At 39.1% G+C, this 27,252-nt stretch overlaps 1 protein-coding gene across 2 annotated transcripts; it reads left to right on the top strand.

The window, feature by feature from the left end:
* The first annotated feature begins 2,942 nt into the window (after nucleotides 1-2,942).
* Nucleotides 2,943-26,902, top strand: LOC131688571 (protein disulfide-isomerase). Of its 2 annotated transcripts, XM_058972910.1 has the most exons (4): nucleotides 2,943-3,093; nucleotides 3,286-3,478; nucleotides 24,706-25,976; nucleotides 26,041-26,902. In XM_058972910.1, the coding sequence occupies exons 2-4, from the start codon at nucleotides 3,319-3,321 to the stop codon at nucleotides 26,095-26,097; spliced, it is 1,488 nt and encodes a 495-aa protein (XP_058828893.1). In that variant the 5' UTR covers nucleotides 2,943-3,093; nucleotides 3,286-3,318; the 3' UTR covers nucleotides 26,098-26,902. The 2 variants fall into 2 exon arrangements, with proteins under 2 accessions (XP_058828893.1, XP_058828894.1); XM_058972911.1 differs by lacking the exon at nucleotides 2,943-3,093 and having other exon boundaries at nucleotides 3,161-3,478.
* Nucleotides 26,903-27,252: the final 350 nt, after the last annotated feature.

Raw genomic sequence — 27,252 nt, 5'->3', positions numbered from 1 at the left:
AGTTAATAATTGATGATTTTTTTCTATGGAAAATTTTCCATGCACGATTATGACATGCCATACAAATTTTGTCATCAATACACACCTATGACACGTGTGAGACCGACTTTTGTTTACATTTTTAAAGAAAATTCGTAATGTAGTTAACCGATTTTCGTAATATTTGAGAGATTAATGCAGAATAGATAGAAGCATCATTTGTCTTCTTTGAATTGTTTATACCATTTATAAGTTTCAAGATATTCAATCTCAAACTTTAAAAATCGTTTTTCTCGAAATGTACAAAATGGCGCTTGTCATAAGATAGCACAACAGCGACGATGCAGTGAAACTCTATACAGTGGTTCATTCGTAGCCTAGACAGCAAAACCTGCGTACTTCCGTGAAGGACTAGGCAACGTACCTTTGTTCACAATTTACTAAAGTTTCATACAAAATTATTCATATCGTGTGAGAACGACATTCCGATAAGAGTATTCATGACACTGCATAAGAAAGGAGCAATTACAGTTCCAAACAATATTTTTATATTTTTCCTTTTTGTTCATCATACCGAAAAGGAAACATCAAAAATCGCACAAATATCCACATTGCGGAAAATGTTAGCCAATTCAAGCTTTTTGTGCACTGGTGCTATATAATAGCATTAGTACCGCAAAAACAGGCTGTCAATATCTGCACAGTAATAGCACTATATTTCGCCTTTTCTGACATAATACTGGTATTATATCAGAATATACTCCTTAGCGGCTCTTTAAGATTGCCCTATATGTAAATCTAAAGCAGGATATTAGGCTGTTATAATGCTTAATGGTTTCTTGGGAAACTTGTCCCCGACTGAGTATCAAACGTCACCGGAAAGACCTCAGGCCAGCTGTTGAGACACCTATTGTAAGTGGAACAAAGTTCACCGATTTGAATGATTTCTCTATGCCGCCGATTGCGCAAGCTACTGTACCCGAAAAGTTGTGGCTTTACCGGTTTAAACCCACTCATCAATGAACAATGTTCAACTAGTTGCTTGTGCACGCCCCCAATATTAATTTCATACAACATCGGATTTAAAGGAATAGGCATTGGATTTTGCACCAACGACCGTCCGGAGTGCGGTTCCGTTCTACCGTCTCTCAGTGATTACTTACTACGCTACTGACTTGAAACCGGTACAACCTTCATCAAGTTTCCACAAACTCTGTACGCTAGGCGATGGAAACTTTTGGGTTTCCACCACGGGCAAGTATTTAGTTAATTTAGTAATTCTTACACTAAATAACCCCGCGTTGCAGAAAGATGATCATGACGAGAGTGCAGTCTGGCTATTTTGTCAGAACGTTCGGAGTTTGAGGACAGGGATGCTCAAAAGCTGCGTTTTACGGTGTTTTCTATACAACAAACAGGGCGTGGAATCTTAATCCTTTCGAGTCTGAAATTGGCGAACAAGTGACACGTGTAACAAATACGATAAAAATGGCTACTATTTGTAAGAGACCTACTACACTTTCATGCTTTTACAAACTTTTACAATCTATTATGACTGCAAGGCCATTTAACACTGGCGCCACATAATAAGAACATAAGATTCGAAAAAAATGCGCACCACAGCGTCCGCAAAAAATGCACCATAAAATGCCCAGACAGATTAGCGTCGTAAGATTTCGCACAACTTCGTTTTTGGATCTTATGTCTTTTAATGTTTCGGCCACTGTGTTGTTTCCTCTCTCGGGTGTAATGTCAAGCCACCGTTGTTTGAAAACTATGAAACCTTTACATGTTTTGCATATTGTTTCAAAATATTTTGAAAACAAAAATTATACAGAATTCATCAACCTTTAGTTAGGGATGGTTCTGGGAAAATGGGACTGAAAATCGTTTGTGGGGCGGGCGATTCACAATTGGAAACCTCTGTTAGTTCCATAAAAAGCAACTCTGCAATTCATTTCTTCTACTCCGAAAAATTATAAATAGTCCAGAAGGAAAAATAAAAACACGTAGCAAAGAAAAGCAAAGCACCTTCGATGTCCATACGTTCAATACATAGATACATTCAATACATGAATTGGTACCTCTTGAGCCACGGAAAACTCATGAGTCCGCCGTCTCAATTTGTCTCTGGTCTTACTATGCCTAACCAAGTTTCGATTTCAGTTCACCGATTCTCATCAGGTACGAACAGAACATCTTTTTAACTAAGTCCTGGTACTAAGCTAATATCGGATTCTGCTGAGACAAAGTGAAAATGCAAATTCCGTAAATTATGTATTGTATGTATTGTTTATCCCGAGATAATCTAGGATTTTTCTCGAGTTTTTCCTATATGGGAAACATTGGAGCGCGACCGCAACAAAAACAAAACGTTTTCTCACTCGCACTAATGCAAATTAGATGGGAGCGTAATTTAACGCACGGTTCAGTGGTGCATGGCTGAAAAGTCACAATGTAGATTTAAGAAAAGATTCGCAATATTATGTTGTTCAAATGATTTTTGACACCATTATTGGGTTTTTGCATATTAAAAAACATCGGATGAAGATCCAAGATATGTCTTCCCTATCTTTCCGGTGAACGGCAAGTTACGGTGGTTAGCCTAGAACGATTTTTCAATAGCCTGGCGCATGCCAACATCTATTTTAGTCCGCCGATAGTCGCGATTTCGTTTACTGAGTGAAATGGTAAATTATTTCGGCTAAGACACTATTTTTTCTGTGTGTACCAACACAATTTACCTAAAACTGGGTACCAATAAATTTTCACATATTTGACCTGTTGCGGCAATTCGTGTAAATCTCGTATAGCGGAAAGCTCATCGTTTGACATATGTGACGTTCAAAAATACCTTCGACAGAAAAAGAAAGCATGATATTGCATTTGGCTGTTAGCGCTTACTCCTACAGAGAAAGCCATTCAGAACTGTCAGAACCTTTAACCAAAGATGTCGCGTCGGAGCTCCGTTACTATACCAATATTCGGCCAATCGTAGCATCACACGAACGTAAACTTGCCACGTCCAGGTTTTCCCGTTTCGTGGCAGTCATTAAACATCGAAAACGGCGTTCGCGAGTCGAAGTCTCGTTCAGTAATCGGCTGGTCGTGAATGTAAGTAGTTGTGTGTGGGATTGTTGGGTGATTTTTGATACTTATTTTTCCAGTGCACATTTTGCAGTATTCCTATACTGCAGGAATTTCATTGGTGAATGTTTTAGGGTGCCGTGGAAAATTTCCTGCTGTTGTGAAGTGATTTTTGTTGGTTTAATCCACCTTTATTTTCATCCGGTACTCCACTTGCAGAGCAGTAGCAGTAGGCTAAGGAAATAATACAATATGCGTGTAGCTACGTCGCTGGGTTTGGCCTTGTTTATCGCCGGATGTGTTCTGGTGGCATCCGAGGTGGAAATCAAAACTGAGGATGAAGTGCTGGTGCTGACGAAGGAGAACTTCCAGACGGTGATCGAAGAGAACGAGTTTGTTCTGGTAGAGTTCTGTGAGTATTATCGATTTGTAGCTACTGCTTAACAAAAACCATTCTCCATCTTGGAAAAGAAAACTACGTCTAGTATGGAATCTATGGTCGGTTTAGGGGTCTGAAAGTGTTCCACTTGTTACGAATTTAACGACAATGATTGTAATTATTGCATCGGGACAAGTAGCATTACCGTAAGGAAACGCCAACACATCTGAACAAGATTTCTTTGTGCCGCTCCTTTCCACCCGGCTGATGCCGCTGATTAATGTTTCGTCTCAACCAAAATGAGTCCAGACTTTTTTTTTAGCTCTTTGTATACGTGGAATTTTCTTATTTCCATTTCTATACACGTTGACGGCTTAGCAACACATTCAAGATACGCGGTAGTTTTCGCACATTCACCAATGCAGTAGGCTTTTTTCATGAATCGATGGAAGTCAGTGCAAGCATCTGGCGCCTCAGACAAGTGTTTACTCGGATTAATGCTTCGTTCTATGCTCTACTCAGCTAGAACAATAGGAAAGCAAAGCAAAAAAGTGAAGTTTCCCGGTATGTTTTATTATGCATTCATTATGTTAGTTTGTATTGGTGAGAACGTAGCATTACGCACTGTTATGCGCTCCTCAGTGTAGGCTTGGCCAGCTTCGGTGTGTCGAACCGTGATTTGATGATTGTTTGTACTCGTACATGACATATGTATGGTTGATTGATATTGGCAGTTCAGCCGAGAGAAAAAGAATGTCATCATCGTTTTTTTTGCGACGATTATGGCGAAATCGATGAGCAATGAGTAAGAAAATAAACCGGTTCGCAAAACTATCGCCAGATTGGTTAATAAAACAAGAGAACAAATACTGACCAATAGAGTTGTTGAAATGTGGATAAGATTGATTCTTCCAAAACTCAATAACGTTGATAAATAGGAATAAAAACAGGATAATAACGATTTTTTTCCAAATCAAAGTTGTGTTACAACATAATGACGAAATACACTAAAATGTTGAGATATTTTCTCAAAAATGACTGAAAATTAAATTAGTTATAGAATTTGCTTTTCGACTTCGTCTCATCAGAATCCGACACTAATGGGGTTTTCGATTGATTGACACCGGTGTAGTGGAGTGCACTGAAACTGCACCGTTTTTGCACTTTCTAGCAGAAGTGCAGAAAACTGGGTATGTTCCATTGACACTTCTACTAGAAAGTGCAAAACCAGTGCAATCCACTACACCGGTGTCAATCAATCGAAAATCCCATTAGTGACTGCACTAAGCTAGCGCCGAATTGACGCTTGCTCCAAAAAAAAAACGGAGACAATTTGAAAAGCTCATTTTAGGCTGATGAAATCTAATGAAATCAAGCTAAAATTATATTCCTCCATTAAGGAGAAACTTATTTGAAACCATCTTTGCGCATAAAGAGCGCAAAATCTAACTTAGTGACAGAACTAAACTAACGTCGGATTGACGCTAAGTCCAAAAAAATCTTGCGGAACATCACTCCTGACTAGGGGTTTGCTCAGGAACTCAAATTGTGTCGCAGTCGATTCTTAATGTACAAGACAATTGCAGGATTAACGCTATGCACTGACTACTAAAGATTCGATTCTGGATGGGGTTCGAACACACGACGAGTGGCTTATTAGAAAAGTATCTTACCTTCTGAACCGCCCCTCCAAAACAAATTTTCTTATAAAACGGAAAATTTTTCGACACATGCAGTGTCAAGGTTTCATACAATTTTATGTCTTAATTTGGTTTGTCAGTCAAACAAGTTGATATTTAAACGTCTTACTTACGGATTTACGTGCTTCTTTATTGCAAGCAAGATAAATTATAAGTTTATAGGCAATACTATATTGAAAAATACAAACTGTTTATGTTGCGTTTACGTGATGACTAACAATATGATGATACCCGTAGAAATTGGAACTACTCTTTAGTAAACAGAGAGAGTTGTTCCTATATTTACTTACTTTCTATTTTGCCTTCTGTAGTAAACTGATTTTTTCGCGTCGAAATTTCAGAAACAAATGACGTAAGTGCTGGAACCAAACCACTTTTCACCAGTACTATCTATTAATCGTAGGCCCTTACGCTATGTCCTAAAAACAGAGCAAACTGTGCTGCATTTTATAGTACCACGTCATAACCTTAATGCATGCATTTCAATGTGCACGCAACGTGGCTGTTATTTTCTTTCCACCACTTGCTGATCAAACATTACCTTGATAGCAACGTCGCAAAAATTTTGTCTTTACCTTGCTCTCCCTCGGTATCGCAGTATTACTTCACAGGTTATATTAAACTACTTTATCAAACCGAAAAATGCTCTTATCACAAGTAAACAGTCATGTTCCACGTATCACGATTATGAAACTACAAGAAATTTGATAACGCGAATCTTTCGAATATGCCGAAAGCACAAAAAATCGTTTACGTGTTCTACGTTTCCACGGCTACAGACCCAAACTGAGATCACCAAAACTAGACTTGCCGGGTTCCTGGTTCACCCGTCATTCCCTCCCGGCTATGCTATCAACGTCCGTCAATCAATGCTGTTTCAGTTGGGTACCAATTTCATTTACGAAACCGGATTTTCGGCTTCATTACAAACTAACATTGCGGCCGGCTTTTTTTTTTTTGTTGTGCTTGCCGACCTTTCTCTTCCGATTGCACTACCAGACGCAATCGATGACTTTCTGTATTATTTTTTCTCTTTCGATTGCCATCCTAAAAAGTACATTATAAATTGCTGAAAGGCAGCACGTGGCTCGATTCGGACTCAGCGAACCGATGCTTATTGACGGAGGCATAAAATTTACATTTTCGGTCACTCACCCCAATGCGGTGTGCAGTGTGTCGTTATGTTTTGGGCAGCCCTGCTATTGCTGTTAGTCCGTATCAAATCTGTGGGGGAAATTTGAAACTTTTTGATGTCGAGAACAAGACTTTTTTCAAATAATTCATGTGCGAAACAAGCTCTGCACTTCACATACGGTTTCTAACTTATAAGTTTGCTAATTAAAAGTATAGGCGTAATAGCTTAGACAGTCTGCAACAAGCTTCTTCGAAAAAATCTCACAAAGCGGGCTAACCAAGAAGTAGATATACAGTTATCTTTTCCCCTTTCGAGTTTCTCTCGTGGTCTTTTCTCGTTATTCTTGTGCGTATCGACAAGTAGAACTCGTTTCAATTGTATACGAGGAAAATATTACTTACAAATACATCGTTACTCCGATAGGGTGAACGAAGACTCGCCATATTTAGTAAAATAATGTTAGTTGACCGAGTAGGAAACCATGTTGTACTCGATGTATAATGACGGATTGGAAGCAGGAAAACTACTAATGATAGTGCAACTTTTGTCGATGAGATTTTTGATTGCCACTTGTCACTCTATATCTCTTACGTGTTCGAAATGAACGAAAATTAGTCTACACTGCTTCCAAACAAAATAATAGCTTTGCATCTTGCTTTCCATGTATTTTCATAACTTACACAGAAATATCACAAGAAATCAGGCTGTTCTGCGGAGAGTGGCAGCATACCTTGGGTAAATACATGCATACAGTTTTTTTCTAAACAGTGGTTATATTTTTAAACATCGATCAACAATAAAAAATAGTCTATTATTAAGTTGACGATGAGGAAATTCCTATTCCCTGGACTTTGGTGATGAGCTTAAGGGGGCGTCTGGTGCAGTGGGCAAAAAAATCGACTTCGTTTTTATCAGTTTAATTTTTAATATTGAACCTAGATTAATCTCCCGCAATCTCGGTGGCCACGCTGAACTTCTTTTGTTTTTAAACAGCTATGCATTCCTCGCGCTTATTTGCTATAACACACGCAGACTTCTGGGTCATTTTCTACAGCAATTTTTTCGTGATGCAATTTGAAGTGGGACACCCTTTATTAGCATTTTTTTCTAAACCGTGTTTTTTTTTTTCAAATTGTCGAACACAATAACACAAAAACTAATCATCGAATTGAATTGATTTTTTTATGAGAATGCACAATATGTATAGCCTGTCAAACCACAGAAAAAACAGAATGAAAATTTCTCCCTATTCTTTTGAAGAAAAGGTAATGAATTTTACAGTGGAATATGAGATTTCTCGGTTTTCATGAAGCCATTTTCCGAAACTCGATTTTTTTTTCTATTTTTTGTTGTTCATCGACTAACTACAAGTCTAAGCTTTACAAAACTTACAAAAAATTTTTGTGCACGATGAATGTATAAATAAATCCTAACATTACAAAAAAGATCTACTGTAACCTTGCCTTTAAAACCGTAAACCAAAATAACCTTCGGTTTGAGCACTTTACACCAGAAGTACCCCTTAATGGTGCTACTTTTAGAAAGCCGGATACGAGTGAAAAATTCGAGCACTTGTTTCTATTACCGTTGGAGAGGGTGATGTGTTGATTTAATAAACTGGATAAATTAACTAATAAATTTGCAAAATATGATCCGACTTTAAGTGGGTGTTATTATCTCTTAACGTACTTGAACAGTCATTGTGGTTCTAAGCAAGGGACATTTGTTTTAAGTAGGGCATAGATTTTTTTAAAAAACCTGGAGGATCAGGGAATTTAATTTGACCTGAAAAAGCCAACATTATCAGGAGAAATATTAAACCGATATACATATTGTTTTGCGCAAATTAAACTGGGACAATCCTGGGACGCGAAATTAGATAATTTCTTCTAGATTTACTTAATACCTCATGTCTACTTATGGCTAATAATCCAGATATATCGAAGTTCCAGATGTAATGTACACTATACTGCCGTTATACGCCTATTTGTCCCATGATCTACGGTATTCCCTGCAAATGTGTGACAATTATGCGTATAACGGCAGTATATCCTCTATATTGACACGTAAGAAGCAAAACCCGTAGCAAAATAATCAATTGCTTCTACAAAATTTGACTCCAGAAATTATCTATTATCTCTAGGCAGCGCGTCTTTTTTTTTGAGGTTCTCATACAGTGATGATCAGATTTTTGTCGGCTTTTTGACTCGATTCTATAAACCTCTAGTAGACGAACCAACCCAAATTCGAGTTTTTTTTTTTCTTGAGCATATCTTTCGTATGTTAAAGATACAAAATATGCCAAAAAGGAAAATATCTTTTTTTTTTAAATTTTACGGTGTAAGATCCCCTTAAGGGAAATTTATACTTATACTGTATATGTCCCGATTTTGTCAGTGTAAAGTACACCGAGGGGATGATAAAAACGGGTCTTCACTGTATATCATTTTTCGAGCGAGCTTTTTGGCAAACGATAATTTGGTATAACGGACATTTGGCATAATTTTGGAAAGTGATCATACCCAAAAATTGCTTTCAGTGTTCCCGGCAGTGGTATGTTCCAATTGGCTCTCCTGCCATTTGGTCTCGGGCGCTATGGACGGATCAGGTTCTAGAGCGAGGTAAATGAGAACCTTACGTTTTACGTTTACCTAGATGGCATCATCGTTACAAGCGAAACGTTCGAGCATAACATATAGCTGCTTAAAGTGGTAGCCGATTGTATAGCAAGAGCCAATTTGACCATAAACCCACTTTGAAGTCCCGGTATCTAAAGTTTCTTCTTTATTTGTTGAAACAGGATGAACTTCTCGACTACGTGAAACTGGTTGGCGTAACGAAACTTCGTTTCCTCGGTATGTGCGGTTATTATCGCCGCTCCATTCACTGGTTCAGTGAGGAAACTGCTCCCTTGAGCGATCTGCTCGAAACGAAAACTAGTTTTAATGCCACGTGGCAGTTGCTGCTGTTCGTGTGCAAGAGTATCCCGAGAGTGAGAAATTATTAAAAGCCTACTTTTCACACAAACTGACCACTCCCCAAACGAAACTATCAGGCGACTGAGAAGCAATGTCTTGCGGTGATAGTGGCGATTGAACACTTTCGAGCTTACTTGGAACGCTATCATTTTCGATTGGTCATTGTTTGGTCAGCGATTACATGGATACTGAAGACTAGCTCGAAACCCAGTTCGCGTCTGAGTCGTTGGAGTTTACAATTGCAACTCTACGACATGTCTATTGAGCACAGGCAAGGCAAGGACGATGTCGTGCCGGATGCGCTATCCCGGGCCGTAGCAGCCATTTCATCCTTGTCCACCTAGTACTGTTCCACGAAGTCCAAAGTTATCCAAACGATTGTACCGACTTTAAAGTGGAGACTCATCAACTTTTCATATATGGCCTGCATTAAGCCAGAATTTTTTTCTTGCATTTTTTAACCAATTTTTTTTTCGATAACACCATTCACACAGAAAATCAAAGAACACTTATTTGTTTTTGTCTGCTTTTTGAATTTACAAAAGATGATAGATAGTGGAGTTTCTAGTGTTACATTGTGCTATAGCGATTTTCGAGCACGCACCTCAAAATGGCGCTTGGTCCTCTTCGGCTTAACACAGACCATATGTAAACTCGAAAGTAGTTCCATGCGACTCGCAGTTCAGTAGGAAACTCGTCCCACCACTCGAGTTCCGTCAAGATTTAATAAAACACGCCCACGAAAATTTGCTTCATGTGGGATCAAGGATTTCGCTGAGCGACAATACCTTACATCGAAGGAGTTCAGTCAATTTCTAAAAGAAACCAACGCCAAACATTGGTTGAGTTCCCGCTATTATTCGCAGGCTAACGCAGTGGAGCAAACAAATCGCTCGATAAACACCGCAATTCGAGCATATGCTCGAAACGAGCAGCGCAACTGAGATGACCATATTACCGACGTGAAGCGCATTCTAAATACAAGCGGTCATTCCTCCACTAGGTTTAGTACTCATTTCAAAATACACGGGTGTGAAATGACATTTGCCGATGACTTCAGCGGGATTTCCGGCGAGGGTGATCTAGAAATATGACACCAGCAGTTGGACAAAATCCGGGAGATTGCGGTCAAAAATTTGGCAAACATTCGACACCAATACAACTTGCGACATCGCAAGTTCGCAAAACCTGACGATTTACCATCGAAACATGGAAGTTGTTGAATGCACTCGAGTCTTCCAATGCTAAATTTAGACCACAAGATTTACCGACAAAAATGTCTCCAAAAAGGGTGCATTCTCCTACGAGCCAGGCATGGGAAAATTCACTCATTCGTTTGATTGCATCTGATAGCCATTCATCCTTGGTTCAGCCGCACACAATCGTCATAGTGAGCATGGAGCAACGAACCATGAGAGAATGCGATGAATCCTCTCTCAACCACCATGTTTGTGCACTCCGAACGGTCAGCGAACGCACTATGTAAGTGAGTGGTTAAAAAAATACTTGAAACGAACCGAACGTCAGCAAACAGGCAGGACTTCAATTCTGGATGAATCAAAATTCGCTCACTCATCGAATGCATTTGTTGACTCATTGAGAGGGTTCCTTGTATGTAATTCCAATAATAAGTATGAGGCGCTGTATATATCGTTTACGCAGAGCTGTAGGAATTAGATTTTTCTTAAAACTTCTTGTTCGGCTCGGAAGCCTTTTGGTGATTATAAGCCGGGAAATTACATGAAAATATAGCACAGTTTGAATACTGTGTCTGTGACATATGACGTCTATAATAATCATTGCTTCATAGGCAAGGACTGGACGTCGCTTTTGGGAATGATTTGAGATAGTATCGTCGCATTCGGAAAGCGATAGAAATTGTTAAATTTAAAATTAATTCTTTTAAAAGGCTAACGCGATGTTTATATAAACAAATTCATTATACCGCTACGGAGCTTAATTTCCTCACCCTTCGTAGTAGCAATAGCACAGCTGTTTATTATAGTAAATTAAGAGTAAAAACGAAATTAAAGTTTGTTTTGCTATTGTTAAGATTATATTGATTTGTAGACAGAGCTGCGCTAAATAAATTTAAGTGTTGGATACGTTGTACATAAAAACGTATTGACTCCAAAAATACGTCTGTTGAACTTTTTTTTTCATAACTAGTTCGTCGGGATAATGACGGATATCAATATTTTTGTAATTATCTTTGTTTTTGGAACGAGTTTGACGAGTGGGTTTTGAAATACCGTCATCGGTGATTACTTTACGCCAAAAATAGAACGTTTTGTACATTACACTCAAGAACTACGATCACGCAACTTTAAATTTGAAACTGTTCGATGTATTACATATGGCACAAGTACCTCCAAAGTCATTGAAAAGAACTTTTGGAAAATCAAGATTGAACGTGAAATCTAAAGAGCTAAAATTGGCGTAAAGTCACCCCCACAAGGGGGCTACTTTATGTCAAATTTTTTTTCGCAAAATCATGGTAACTCCTTGATTTATTGTTATTGATTATGCTCGTTATTTATGTGTGAAAGCAAATGAATGTAGTGCTCGTAAAAATAAAAGGGTGTGTTCAAAAACTGCGTACCACGCATCCAATAACCTTGTTTTGGAGAGTCGATAAGTCCTACAATGAAAAAAGCAAGCCGAGAAAAAAAACTCTACATGATATACTTGATATTGATGATATTTAGCCTTAAGAATTAGACCACCTTGTTTTAGTATTTTTCTAAAAGTAGTTTTAATTGTGTTACGGAGTGCAAAGGCTTTTCCAACAGAAACGTTTTAATGGTCAGGTCAGTTCATCCATCTTTTATGACATATCCATTTATAATATGACGAATTTCGCACCAACTCGAACAAATGTTGGCAGCACCCTCTCAGATTTTAATGAAACTTTCTGTACATGAGAAATTTGTCACAAAAAGCCACTTTGCATACTTTTTTTCCAAAAATGATCTAGACAAGCTTTTGAGAGGGTCAAACTTTTTTAACCAATTTTTTTCAAATGGCTATTGTCTAAAAATGATAAATCCTACAAAAAAAAAGTTGTAGGAGTTATTTTCGCAAATTTAGTCATCAGTTGGGCATTTAGTAGTCATTAGTTGGGCATTAGTATTTGAAACAAACTTTTCCTTGTCCAACCTGATTTTTTTAGTAAATTTGTCGAAAACTAAAGCAATGAAAGTCATAATCATCTCAGAATCTAATAAAACTCAGTTTGTCAATAGATATTGTCCAATTTAGCAATTAAGCGTGTTTATACGCGATTAAAGAGTTTTTAAACTATATGGGGTTACCTCGATCGGTAGTTACCGAAGAAGCTGGTTTCATTCCAGTAAAGCACATTCAGAATTTAAGCTGGCTTGAGGTTTCTGTCAGAATTTCGAATCAAATAAAACAACCGATCGCGGCTCATTGCTTCATTTAAAACTGATTGTGGCTGGTTTGACTAGGATTTAATAGTATTTACAGGTATGTTCCGTTGGGATCATTTTAGATGTTTTGATGCATTTTTTTTCAAATTTACCCTTTGGTCGTTATAACACCTCGTACACTATTTTTGAACTTTATAACCTTGAATGTCATGTACGTCATGATATCCAAAGCCATTGTTTAATATTGTGGTTGTAGTTGAAAACTGGAAAATCCAACCAGACACAATCGTATTTTCTTTTGTTTTTAGCAATAGAACACACTACTCCCGACGTCGTGAATTAGCATTGAACAAAAGAGAAAAAAATTGTCGCTGATAGGATTTTCCAGTTTTCAACTGTAACGATAATATTTTAACTGCACAAAAGATAGACAGCTTAATGAATAGGGGAATTGGGGGCACGTCCGATACCGTGGGTAAGCCCGACACCCCATAACTTTTCCCAGATATCAAATTTTAAATCATACAATAATAACAGGATATCATTAGTACGCTTATTTTGAGTATTTCGAGACACATATATGCCATATAGATTCATCCAACGTCACAAAATAAACAAAATATGCGAAAGCAAAGTTGATGCGCACTTGGATGTTATTTTTAGTTGAAACATTTCAAGGTTTTAACAGCACAAAAGCTTTGAGAATTACCAGTATTTTGCCGCACATTCTAATCTATTCTGCCGGATTGTTGATCAACAGAGTTCCGAAAAATCATAACACGAACCGGATAGCTCACTACAAAAGGGTATGTTACTTCTAAGTGAATGAATCTTAGTAACAGGGGATATATTCTTCTTGCAGAACGGATCTTACTTCTTAGAATGGCTTCACAAGCGGTAATAAAGCTAGAAAAGATTAATGGAGAAAACCAAGTGTTGAACATTATTTATTCACACCACACATTCGTATGCTTTTCCTCTTGCTACGCGATATTCCAGAAAGCATGCATTTGCATCACACATACTCATATACACATAATTACACTTTATCACACATACACAACACATTTTTAATGAAAAATTGGACAAAAAGAAAGCTAACAAGGGTGTCGCTCTTGCCACTTCGGGGTGTCGGTCTTACCCGCAGCGTTTTTAAAATGTTATTTTTCTCCCTTTGGCAACCAATAATTTTTAATGAATCCAATTTTTTGAAACACTGAAAAAAATATATCTTGTTAAGAACCATCTAAACAAGCATTATGCACAGAATATACAATTTTTGGAGAATCGTGGTATTTTAGAAAAATGATTGCACTTAGGGTGTCGGACTTGCCCCCGATTCCCCTACTGAAATAGTAAAAAGTACTTCAACATGATACAGACGAAATAAAGTCAGTAACTTGTAGGTCACGCTAGCCGTTAAACGATAAGCTTGCGTATGTAAAAATTAAAAATCCTGCATCTTGAGCTATTTTACCTTTGCACTTCTACCCATATATTACCTCTACAAAGGATAGAAAACCGATTGAACGATTCAATGATTGGATATAATGATTGAATCAAGATTAGACTCATCGAGTGGCTCGCAAACCAAAACAATAATATTCCAATCTGATTCACTCACGTCCAAACATCATTCTTAGAAAATATTGAGAGAATGAGAGGCTCTCCGACTTAGAACGAACGGGAGTCAATTGAGTGCCGCACAGCTGCTATCGTTAATGAGCTTTGCAACAAGCTCAGTGTATACTTCCTGGCGTTTACTTCGTGAGACAAACACAACGGTTGGTAGCATGAGATGTATCAGAAGATGAATACAGATGAATGAATTTCGAATGTATTTTTCCCATACCTGCTACGAGCTAGTGAATTTAGCAGGAAAAGTACATCAGAGTTTAACCAACAAATCTTCCCAATCCATCATAGTTTTTTTCCACGTTCTGTCTGTGGACTGGCTGTATGCTTTTGTATGGATTGCTCACTTGGGAGTTGTCCAAAAGCTGCCGGCGGCTCCCCCTGTAATAACACGGCATTGAGCACGAATAGAAAATTCTCCGTTCTACGTGTCCTACCTACGGGTGCCTAAAATTGGGGTTTGGCATAATTATTTGGAAATGGTCATGCGGCTCGCTCCCGTCGCATACATGTATCGCTTCTCCAGATTATGAAGACTCCTGCCTTATGAAATTTCTCCATACGTCCGGATCTTGTCGCTTTTCAAAATAGCGTTTCTTTCCTTCTTTATATCATGAGATGTTCTTTCGAATTATATAATGTAAAAGATACTATCCAACTAACCCTTTTACGGTACTTTTTGACCGAAACAATAATTAACAGCTTTCTTATTAGGTACCATTCATAAATAACCTAATTCGTTACGTAAAAGAGTAGGGAAAATACACAAATTTATGATAATTTGGAGGAAGCGCCAATTTCGGATGATTTTCGCGTTAGGTAATGGTTTCGCCAAATTTTAAAAATAATTTTTTGTATTTACACCCAGAATTAAAAATATTCAAATTCATTGAATGAAAATTAATCATATTCATCAGCATTCGTTTTCAATATTCAGTGACGCAAATGAAAACGTCAAACGAACAAACTGCACGAAGCTAACATGCAGCAACGAATCAAACACATCAAAGTAGGCCCTGGCGCAATGTAAGCAATGATAATTATTATTTTATATCCTTTACCAACATTTGAAAACATTTACGCAAATATTTAGTGAAACGAATATTGTTTTACGATATTCAACTGAATGAATAACATGAATTTTGAATGAATATTTTTCCTATTCACCACGAGTCGCATCAGGTTCTTTTTCAGCCGTCAAAAAAGAGCTTCGATTATTATTAACTTTGTTTACGCCTACTAAACCATCGAATTCTACACTGTTCTAGTGATCGAGGCGTAGCTAGTGTAATGCGGCGTTGCCGTATAAACGAGACTAAGGATCGCAAATCCGCTGAGGATAAGCAGTGCGAGGCTTCCGACGACGGGTCGGCGCCCAAGTAACAATTGAAGTTTTATAGCACGCTACAAGTGCAATCTAAGTTTAATCAGTGGCTATACTGCCGTGATCCGCATAACAGTCCCATTTGCTATGGGTTTCCTATGCAGGTGGGACTGTTATGCATATCACGAGAGTATACAACTATCATAAAATCTCAATTGTTACTTGGGCGGACCCTTGCAAGCAAACCTGGGATCCACTCGTTGGCCCTGTTTACTCAAACATAGTGGCTATAAATTGGGTTAAGTCCGAAGAAGCGGCAGCGATGTCAGCCAACACGCGGCTCGAAGCAATGTGGCGTAGCCACACTTGGCGTCAATATTATTTATTTATTCTGTTAGAATCAATTTATTGATTATAAGCTAACGGGGACGGGTATAGCGTAGTTGATAAATCGACTGCTTTGTAAGCAGCTCAACTGGTTTCGATTCCCAACACCACACATAGGATTGAAGATTTTTCCGAAAGAGATTACTCTAACTCGAAAAAGAGGCGAATGACCCTAAGGTTAAAACCTCTACAATCAAAAAATATAAGCTGAGTCATCTGTTACCGTATCTGTGCCTGAGCATGATTTAAACTATATTTTGCTATTTTCAGCATTAGTGCGTAAGACTATAGAACACTATAGAATGACGCAAGAAAAATAAATCTTTTGGGATTAACGCTTTTTCTTGTTGCGGAACAAACATCACAGTGTACACCTGGCCACGTCCTTACAATCGCTGGGGAAGGGAAGGAATGTTAGTTCAACATCTACTAGCGAAATTTCAGAGAACCCATACTACCTTAATGGACGTTTCAGAAATAGGAGTTTGTGTTAGTAGGGTAGGTTTGTTATGAGGAGGCGACGCGTCGATACGTTCAACCTGTTCACTAAATTGGTAACCCAAATCAGACGGACCGAAACCCTTGTTGCCTTTCTCATCTAGAAAGGTTATTTGAGTTTAAATTAACTGCAGTATTACACGAAATATTTTAAGGCCCACGACCGATAAACCAATCTAGCGTGTCCAGTAGAATTTTTTCCGCCTTCATGATTTCACCGATGCATCCTCAAACATGCACACATCTCGTACTCTCACCACACGCTTTCGATGGAGCAGGAGCATGAGCGACTGTTGGAACAGCAGCGCGAGTGTCGTAGGTGACGGCTTTTTCCATTCTCTTTTGCAGCGGTTCAAATGAAATATTGAACCAGCGTGCATTATGTGATGTTCATTGCTCGTTAGAGCTCTGTGCGCAGAACGAGATCGCTTTATAATTTTTGAACAAACACGTTTCGCATCTGTACCGTACGTTTACAGCACTTGGCAGACAACTGCTTTAGGATGGTTATTGCATTACGTCTCGATAGTGGTGCATAGAGGTTACCGAGAGGGCTTATGGGCCTTGTTTATGTTTTGTGTTTTTTCATACTCCGCACCAGCCCAAACTAACAGGCAGCCAACAGCCTGTGCACATTGGCAAGGCAGATTGGTGTTTGGCTGTGTTTGCAAACATTGTTCAACAGCTTAAGAGGTGGAGGGGTGTAAGAGATTCAGCAAGAAAAAGCATCACTTTTTGCGATTTTTTAGAACTTTGGGTGAATCGAATTGATCAAAACTTTTGTGTATTATAATCAGTGTTTCAAATAAACCACACATTTCACTTCAAGGAGCCTGTTTCCAAAGGAGCGGTGGAAACCAATCATTGTTATGCACGTTTCTGGGAGTGAGTATAACAATCAAAGCAATCCAAGTGGGTTTTGACTCTTAGGTTTTCACTCCTGGTTTTGGCTCCTCCTGTCCACTCCGGTTTGTGATTCTTGTTCTGTCGCCTCTTATAGATCGAATTTAATTACAAACTTTGATAACAGGTCTTCAAAAATTTTTATGTTTAATTTCTCAATTATCCCAGCAGAAGGTACACGGTGCGCCAGTTGGATGTATCCTTTTTCAACATTGAACAATTCCGCCATTTTTTAGCCGTTTTCACAAGTAAACAAGTCTTTTTAGGACATTTTATGCCATTTATTATAAACCAGGTTTAGAAAACAACGTTGATTAAATCACCACCCCCATTTGATACACAAAAAGCAGCTCTTTTGTGGCCATTTTGCATGACATTGGACGGCATTTCGGGCATAATCGCAGCAATTTCAGCTCGTATATTAGCTTTGAGTTCGTCAATGTACTTAGGTTTGCTAGAATACACTTTACTTTTCAAGTAACCCTACAGAAAAAAGTCTGACACCGTTAAATCCGGAGAACGAGGAGGCCATTTCAAATCACCATTGTTTGAGACAACGCTTCCTGGGAATTTGCTCTGCAAGAACTTGATTGCGGTGTGGCAAGGGGCATCTTGTTGAAAATATAAGTTTTTCAGACCTTTTTTCTGCATTTGTGGACAGACAAAGTGCGCCAAAATCCAGCGGTGGCGTGCGTTGTCGATGGTCTCTCCCTCTTTGAAAAATAAGGACCAATGATTGTTTTGGAGCACACTCCGGCCCAAACAGTCACTTTCTGGTCGTGCAGTGGTGTTTGATGTATAACGTGTGGATTCTGTGTCCCCCAAATTCAACAATTTTATTTACTCCGCCGGAAAGGGTGAACAATTTTAGCGCGTTCTTTTGGTGTAAATCGACTTATCTCATCGACTCAAAATCGGCTGGAAAATGGCGGAGTTGGTCAATGTTGAAATAGGATACATCGAGATGGCACGGGAGCGGTACAAAAGGCCGAATCACAAAAGGCCGAATCCCAGAAAGCCGAAACACAAAAGGCCGAAGATGTTCTAACCTACCACAAAAGGCCGAAACACGAAAAGGCCGAATCACAGAAGGCCGAATCACAAAAGGCCGAATCACAAAAGGCCGAATCACAAAAGGCCTAATCACAAAAGGCCGAATCAGATAAAACCGCAAGTCCAACAGGCATCAGAAATCGTATGATCTAATCTGTTGATGATACTGGTCTTCATGTTTTGATTCATATATGATTGCTAAGATGTAAGCTTTAACAGTAAACATTAATATTCCAAGAACGAATCCATAATCTCGAAAAAAAACGAAATAAATAAATGAGATGGTCAGAAAAAATGCACGATAATTTAACACATAATTATATTAAACTCTTTTTTGTTTCGAGGACAACAAAAGTGCTACACTCTTTACAAAATTTTCATCAGTGATATTTTCACATTTCAGACATATATCTCTTATTTTATCCCAACTATTTTGAGATCCTTGGGGAACGTTTCCCTGAAAAATTCGTAGAATTCGTCCTTCAATTTCGTGTTGTTCCGACCGTAATTCCGATATAATCTTGGTGATGGATAAATGACTGCATCCAACAATTTCAGTCCATCGTCGATGCCACGCCTCGAGAGCATTGGTCGTTAGTGGCAAACGTTCCATCACTACATTGTGATTTGACCAGAGAGCGGGATGAAACATTGGCCTTTTGTTGTTGTTTCGCCCTGTAATATATGTCACTTTGAAATATTCCAAGAAGCCAGCTAGTTTTGCCGGTATGTCGGTCGCGATACATTCGAACGCTCTTGCAATCCTCGAATGTGGGAGAAAGGAGAGCGCCTAAAAACGGTAATCGAAAATTACTAGTAATTTAATTTAATTATTAATTGTACTAACTTGTAAGTGTTTTACAGTCATATAAACATCCATATCACTGGAATACAGCATTTTCAACCCTCGACAATTCAGCTGTTTTAATAAGTTTTGTGAAAAATTGAAATAGCATAAATAACAATTTGCATCCGGAAAAATGTCCTTCATCACATTAATAACTGCTTTCTCAAAATCAGAGAGGATGAAGATTGGATGAAGCTCAATCTGTGCTTCCTGGCACACTTCCAACAGTGCCTCAAATGCGCATGCATATGTTTCTTGCGTCTTATTATTCAGTAGCATGAATACCAGCGGAACAACTGTTTCGTAGTCTTGATAAGACAACGACCCGTGGATGGAATACATTTGTGTGAATTCCAGAGGAACGGTCGCGAATGTGCCGTCAACGAGCCAATACCGGGAGTCAGCCAGTCGCTGAAGATTTGCTATAGTTGTGAATATCATAATGTGGCTGTTCTCGTTGCGAACGTATTTCTGCAAGAAAAGCTTTCCATTCAGCGTTTTCTTTAGTTCATCTGGAACGATGAATTCGCCGTTCTGATTAATCACACGCAAATTGCTTCCACTTGTTTCCCTGTGTCTTCGAATCGCTATTTTCTGTGCTTTATTCGACACTCGGGTTTGTACGATCGGATCGTATTGGATGCAAACTTCACGGATTACTTTCGAAGGGACTTCTTTTGACTCGAGAGCTTTCCGTTTTAACTCCGACTTGTACTCTTTCTCCATTCCGTCCAAAGGATTGACATCGTGATTGTGGAGTTCATTGTGGCCAACTAAAACGTGGGCTCCATCTTGCAGTCGTGTAATTGCACGGCTTTTGCATACATGGTCCCTGTTTTTCGAATGCTGTCTAGTGGCGCAGTCCCAGTAGAAGCGATCGTTTGCCTAATTAGATAATATTGTAATAATTTAGTTTTTATTATCTTATTTTTATAAGTTGGAATACCTTTTTGTTCATGTTGAAGAGAAACCCATTGACACTTAGCATCTGTTTTCCTTTTTGGGAAATAACCACTTTTAAATCTGGCACAATTTCTTCATCGGAAAATCCGGCGAATTCGTCATCTGTAGTACTCATTTTTTAAATGCTTGAAAAAGAGCGTGTGTATTGAACAAGAGCTGGAGTTGAACTGAATGTGAAAAATCTTTGTTAGAAAAAACTAACAAACTAGATAACTATGGCAACCGATCCTTAGCGACGTAAGAGCTGGAGTTGAATTGAATGTGATAAAACTTTGTTAGAAAAAACTAACAAACTATGTAACTATGGCAACCGATCTTTAGCGACCTGAGAGCTGTAGTTGAAAAAAACACATTTTTAAAAAGCCTAGGTAATAAAAGAAAGTTGCCACAACGATTTTTTCTGTTGTTACACTGCTCTAGCGCATGCGGCGAAGCCAGTGCGATGCGGCTTAGCCGCATAACCGAGGCCAAGGATACGAAGCGGCGCAAAGCCGCTGAGGATCCGCCGGACGAGGTGGCCGCCGACCCGCCGTCGGAAGCGGCGGCCTCTCGCAAGCAAACCTGTGATCCACTCGTTTGCCCGGATTACTCAAACATAGGGGCTTAAATTAGTTTAAGTCCGACGGAGCGGAGCGATGTCGGACAGCACTTACCATGAAGCGATGTGGCGTAGCCACATTAGGCTTCGTGTTGTTTATTCCAGTAAAGCGGCAAATATGCAACGAGAAAAGTGTCGTAAATATTCCAAACATTATTATTCCATTGAAAAAAATCAAGCTTAGAAGCTTTCCAGTTCCAACCGCTCTACATATTTACCATTGTGAAAAGGTACATCGATATTTTGGAGACCCCGCTTTTTGGCAACTTCGTGGAATAACTTCATTGTGTTCTGTTACGAGTTGGTGATTATGGAACCATATTAGGCTTAATGCAAGCAGTAGCCTGTGGAACAACGACCAACTTGCCGTGTTTAACATTCTACATGACAGGTAGTATGGAAAGTTGCGCTCAAACTGATATTTACTATATCATCATTGAAAGTTTTCAGTTCCAACTGCTCTACATATTTGTCATTCTTTTTAGACCAGCCGGCCTAACGGCATTCGGCCTAACGACCCAGCACCTTGATATTCGTTGCATATTTACAGCGAGAAAGATGACGTAAATATGCTAAACATTATTTTCAATGGTTCAAAGTCAAATCAAATTCATTCAAAGGTTCTATTCAAATTGTTGAAAACTGTGCCTCGACCTAATGACTATTCGGCTATATATCCTTCCTCCGGATAACCCTTTGACTAATGACCCCCAGCATCGTTCTAATCTACTACAAAATGCCCGAAAAGACCTTATCAGAAAATATATAATGCAGATAGTGCATATTTTAACGAAAAATTGTCAATCAATGTTGAACAGATTTTTAGAAATTCTGCCATGTACATTATTGTACTATCTTTTCGGGTATTTTTCCTTCTTTTTAACATGAGCTGTTCTTTTGAATTTAATTTAATTTAATTAAATAAAAAATCAATTAAAGCAGTTTTCAGCTATCAATTCATTGTATGATATGCACCAGCTCATCAATAACGCCATGGGTTACTACAATGACCTTAGCGATTTGATCTTGTGCTTCGGCCTTTTGTAGTTCGGCCTTTTGTAATTCGGCCTTTTGTAATTCGGCCTTTTGTAATTCGGCCTTATGTGATTCGGCCTTTTGTGGTTTTCGGCTTTTAGTGATTTCGGCCTTTTGTGATTCGGCCTTTTGTGCTTCGGCCTTTTGTGCTTCGGCCTTATGTGTTTCGGCCTTTCGTAGTACTCCCAGATGGCACACCCCGTATATATTGGAGCAAGTCATTTGTTTTCAATTAATTTTCTTTAGCAAATATATATTTCTAACAATAATCACGGGCAAACATATCTCAAATCCGGTGTAAAAATGTTTCTGCTGAAGTGATGAAATCCGAAAGTTCAAATGCATAGTGGAAGAATACAATACAGGTGTACTATTTATTACTGTAATGGCCTAAGCCTAGGCTGGTACACTAACCATTGAATGCTGACCTTCGAGGTCTATCGAAAAGAAGCTTTCGCCATGAACTGTATCAAGGATCTGTTTTACGACAATATTCCTTTAAATGGTCGCAGTGGAAATCAAGGCTCTACAGCTTTAAAAAAAGGATCTATTTTGCTTTTGTGCTTGATAAAATGAAAATTGAAAATCTAAATTGAGCTTTTGAACTGTATGCTGCAATTATAATCTAGTAACCTGTTTTCACTCCTTGGCGGTTTTCACTCCTCAGGAGCCAAAAAAAAACCATAAGTGACGAAATCATGGATTTTAATGATTTGTCAAACTATGGTTTTTTCAACGCATGCTGATTGGAGTGATTTTTGAAACACTGATTATAATGTATCATTTCAGTAACATTCTGTAAATTTTTCGTGCAAAAATACCGACAAACAACTCGGCGACGCAGGCCCTGGCACAATGTAAACGATGATGATTGTTGTTTCATATGCTTTACCGGCATTTGAAAACAGTTTCCTAGATAATTAGTGAAATGAATACATTTTTGGACATTTTAATGAATATTTTTTCTATTCACTACGAGTCGCATCAGGTTCATTTTCAGCCGTCAAAAAGATCTTCGATTATTTTTAACTCTGGTTCAAGGCACCCATAGCTTCGACTATCAGGTCAAGGATGCATGAAACTCGCTAGCCACCACCCTCGCCCCTAATTGCCCATAAAGGGATAAAAAAGAAAGAATTCTTAGAATCGAAATGATTGTTGGAAAATTGTTTAAAAATGTTTTGAAATAAAGTTAGACCAAAACTTCACTCTAAAAGTCGGTCAGAAGCACCACCTGTGCTTTCGAAGCCCTTTCGTATTTTAATTCAAGTCGCCTGTTATGTAAATATACAAGAATCGTTCGTGAGTTTCACGCAGCGAAGAACAGAGAATCGCGAACGAAGAGTGTTCACTATTCGCTAGAAACTACGACTTGGTCACTCATTCGCCGTTCGCAATTCTAGTGACCCAGCGTAGACTTTTTTTTACCCCGTTCATATTTTAATTTTATTTCTTGTCATTGGCGAGCATTGAAGCTAGACTACTTTGTGGTCCGCGGCGATGCACCGTCGCGCAAACAAACGATTTTTTTCCATGCTTGTTCTCGAATTCAAAAAACGCATCAAACACGAACATACAGACGCTCGTTCCCGCGGGATCGTGAATCGTCCACATCAGGCAGTCTCCACCCTCGGTCTAGGCAGCCTGGGCAGTATGACAATCTCCAAATGGATCACTCTGAAAAGTACATTGTGATAACGGCCGCACAAACATCCAAAAATCCACACGTTAGTGTACACCGCGTACAAATGCTCGTATATTTCGCGATAATACAGCAGGCTTCTGGGCATCATTGGTGGAGTATCTGGGGATATGAAATTTGGTGCCTCAGAGTTGGACATGAAACACGTTAACATGTAAACGCCCGAGTCCTTCGCAAACGCGATAATGCAATCGTGGCCGAATACGTACGTGATCATAGCAACACTTATGCAATCAAGAAACGTTCACACAACATTCTCACGTAAACATGCGATCACACCGAAGGACCGCTCATACAAAGACGCAAACTTGTACACAGCTTGTATTGCGAATCTTTTCTTAAATCCACATCGTGACGTTTCAGCCATGCGCCACCAAGCCGTGCGCCGAAATATGCGCATGTTCACTTCAATTCTATATGTAAAACTGTGTTGATCATCAGATATTTTGCATCGGCGTCCAATAAATTTTCTTCAACACGTTGGCATGTCCGAAGTACCCCATTAGTGTAGTAATCGTCCCGCTACCAAAAAAACTTGCACTTCCCTGCATACAAGTTTATTCAAGTTCAAGGTGGCTAAGTTCCGGTTTCTGACATTTAGAGGAAATCCTTTTCTCACGATGCGTAGCGCAGGGTAGAGATTTCACTTTCTCAATAGGAATCTTAACCAAGGGCACCAAAAAACCGCTGTCAAAACACGTCAGCAAACTCATGTCGGCCGTCATGTCACAACAAATCATGCCAACTCCTTTGTGATATCCTGTCGACCAAGTGGTGCAGTAAGTTACCACCGTCCTGTGTAATTTAATACTTTGCATAAGCGAAATTCGAGAGAGACGATTTTGCATTCCGCTTCGACGCCTTTTATGCGTCAAACAGAAGGCGATCCAACGTTTGTACTGCTATCCCACGTCTGTTTTGATTATTATGATGGGAGCATGATGATGATGATGCTGCTGGTGATGAGCTCCATTGAATAAATCCAAACAACGAAAATAGATTTCATAGCGCGTTCACCATTCACTGCATATGCATAAGCTTTAGTACCGACTATTACTTAGTCCGATTTAAAAATAGAAAACTAATGTTCCTTCCTTTAATTCGAAACAGATGCACCATGGTGCGGGCACTGTAAAGCTCTAGCCCCTGAGTACGCCAAGGCAGCTACGGCTCTGGCGGAAAAGAAATCCAACATAAAATTGGGTAAGGTTGATGCCACCGAAGAACAGGAATTGGCCGAGAAGCACGGAGTCCGTGGTTACCCGACATTGAAGTTCTTCCGTAGTGGAACTCCCATTGAGTACAACGGAGGACGCGAGAAGGACACTATCATTTCGTGGTTGGAAAAGAAGACTGGCCCTTCAGCGAAGGAGCTGGAAACCGTCGCGGACGCTGAAGCATTCCTGGAGGAGCTGAATGTTGCCGTGGTTGGATTCTTCAAAGATCGCGAATCAGATGCTGCCAAGGCATTCCTGACTACTGCCAACGCCATTGATGACTATGCTTTTGCCATTACTTCTAGTGATGAGGTATACGCTAAATACGAAGCCACTTGCGGCTCAGTTATTTTGTTCAAAAAGTTCGATGAAGGAAAAGCTGTGTTCGAAGGAGAAATTACTGAGGATGCCCTTAAAAAATTCATTGCTGCACAGGCTCTGCCGCTGATCGTCGACTTCAGTCACGAAACCGCACAAAAGATCTTCGGTGGAGAGATTAAAAACCATCTGCTGTTCTTCGTGTCGAAGGAAGCTGGCCATCTCGAAAAGTTGATTGAACCAGCCAAGGAAGTAGCCAAGAAGTATCGCGAAAAGATCCTATTCGTTACCATTGATGCTGATCAGGAAGATCATCAGCGCATTCTGGAATTCTTCGGAATGAAGAAGGAGGAAGTTCCATCGATGCGCATCATTCACCTGGAAGAGGATATGGCCAAGTACAAGCCAGAAAGCAACGACTTATCTCCTGAAAAGGTTGAGGAATTCGTTCAGAACTTCTTTGAAGGAAAAGTTAAACAGCATTTGTTGTCGCAAGAACTACCAGAAGATTGGGACAAGGCCCCGGTCAAGGTGTTGGTTTCCACCAAATTCGATGAGGTTGTCCTGGACACCAATAAAGATGTGCTAGTTGAATTCTATGCTCCATGGTGCGGACACTGCAAGCAACTGGTTCCTATCTACGACAAGCTCGGTGAGAAGTACGCTGATTCGGAAACGATTGTTATTGCCAAAATGGATGCTACCGCTAACGAATTAGAGCACACTAAGATCAGCTCGTTCCCAACTATCTATCTGTACCGAAAGGGTGATAACCAGAAGGTCGAATTCCGGGGAGAACGCACCCTGGAAGGATTCGTTGACTTCCTGGAGGGCAAACAAACTGGGGTAGGTTGAAGCACGTTCATCAGTTTTCTCACTTATTATATTTCCCGATAATTTTCTGTTCCAGGAGGTGAATGAGGAAACCGAAGAGGAAGAGGAGAAACCTGCCAAGGACGAGCTGTAAATCTGTAGAAAGAATGTACGTAGTATGACAATTGCAAATATTAAAATACGTTGATAGGAACATCTTCAAAAAAATGTGAAACAAAAACGCAATTCAAGCAGAACACAAACACAACACTACACTCTCAGAGACCTAGAGAAAGAACAAAAATCGGAATCACCACCATCCGCTGACATTGTTGTAAAATAGTCACGATCTAGCCCTTCCTTTTCCCTCTCCGATAGGTTAAAGGTGATAAATAGTAGAAATTTAAATTTGCAAGAGACTGTTTTTATTTAGTACTTTGTGCTGTCGGGATAACCAAAAACCAGCTAGAGATGCATGCAAAAGGCAACGCCCTCCCCTTGTTGGGTCGAAAAACTTAAGACGCGTGGATGGTTCTGAAATGAAATTAGGGTAAACAGAGATGCATTTTAAATGTTATATTAACATTAAAGAATAAAACAAGTAAAAAAAATGAGAGACAAGTATACATTTTGTTTTAAGGCTTCCAAATGTCAGCAAGTGTAATGGATTGAAACAATCTGCTTCGTAAACGTCACGTATTTTGTTTTGGTTGAAACCTTCCTGTTGTTCATAATGTTCGCGTTGCGGATATTCATTCAGATTTACGAACGGTTCAGCACAAATACAGCAACATTGTGTAGCAGTAAAATTAGTATTCTGTTCTAAAATCCATCAGGTTTCGATCTTTTGACTCCCTTCGATAGAACCAGCGAGTTGGAAAATGTACTCGAGTTGTAAATTGGTTGAATTTTCTTGTCAAGTTTGATTTTGAAATAATAAAGTCGCAGGAAAATTCAAACGCATTTTTTGATTGATCAACGGAGCTGCTAAGCAATATCTATCGAAAGAAGTTCATATTCTAAATACAGTCATGTGATGCGCTTCATCGGCGTGGGCGGTTTGCAAACAACCACAGCATATTGGACAGTGACAGTGTATTTTGTCTGATATTCTACTTCAGGTAGGTGTATAATTTTATTTGGTTATATTTTTAAATTTACATTACATTTCTAATTAAATATATTTGGTGACTTTTCGTGATTTACTTATTTGCTATCAACCTTTTCATGTGCAGCTTTTTCTAGTGTATGGAGCTAAAACAATTTTTTCTTTTAAACTGTTGGGGTGTTACGTTTGAACAGCAAGCAA

The sequence above is a fragment of the Topomyia yanbarensis genome, chromosome 3 (genome assembly GCF_030247195.1).
Source record: "Topomyia yanbarensis strain Yona2022 chromosome 3, ASM3024719v1, whole genome shotgun sequence".
NCBI lineage: Eukaryota > Metazoa > Arthropoda > Insecta > Diptera > Culicidae > Topomyia > Topomyia yanbarensis.
The sequence above is the reverse complement of the archived record's forward strand: the minus strand, read 5'-3'. Positions and strand labels throughout refer to the sequence as shown.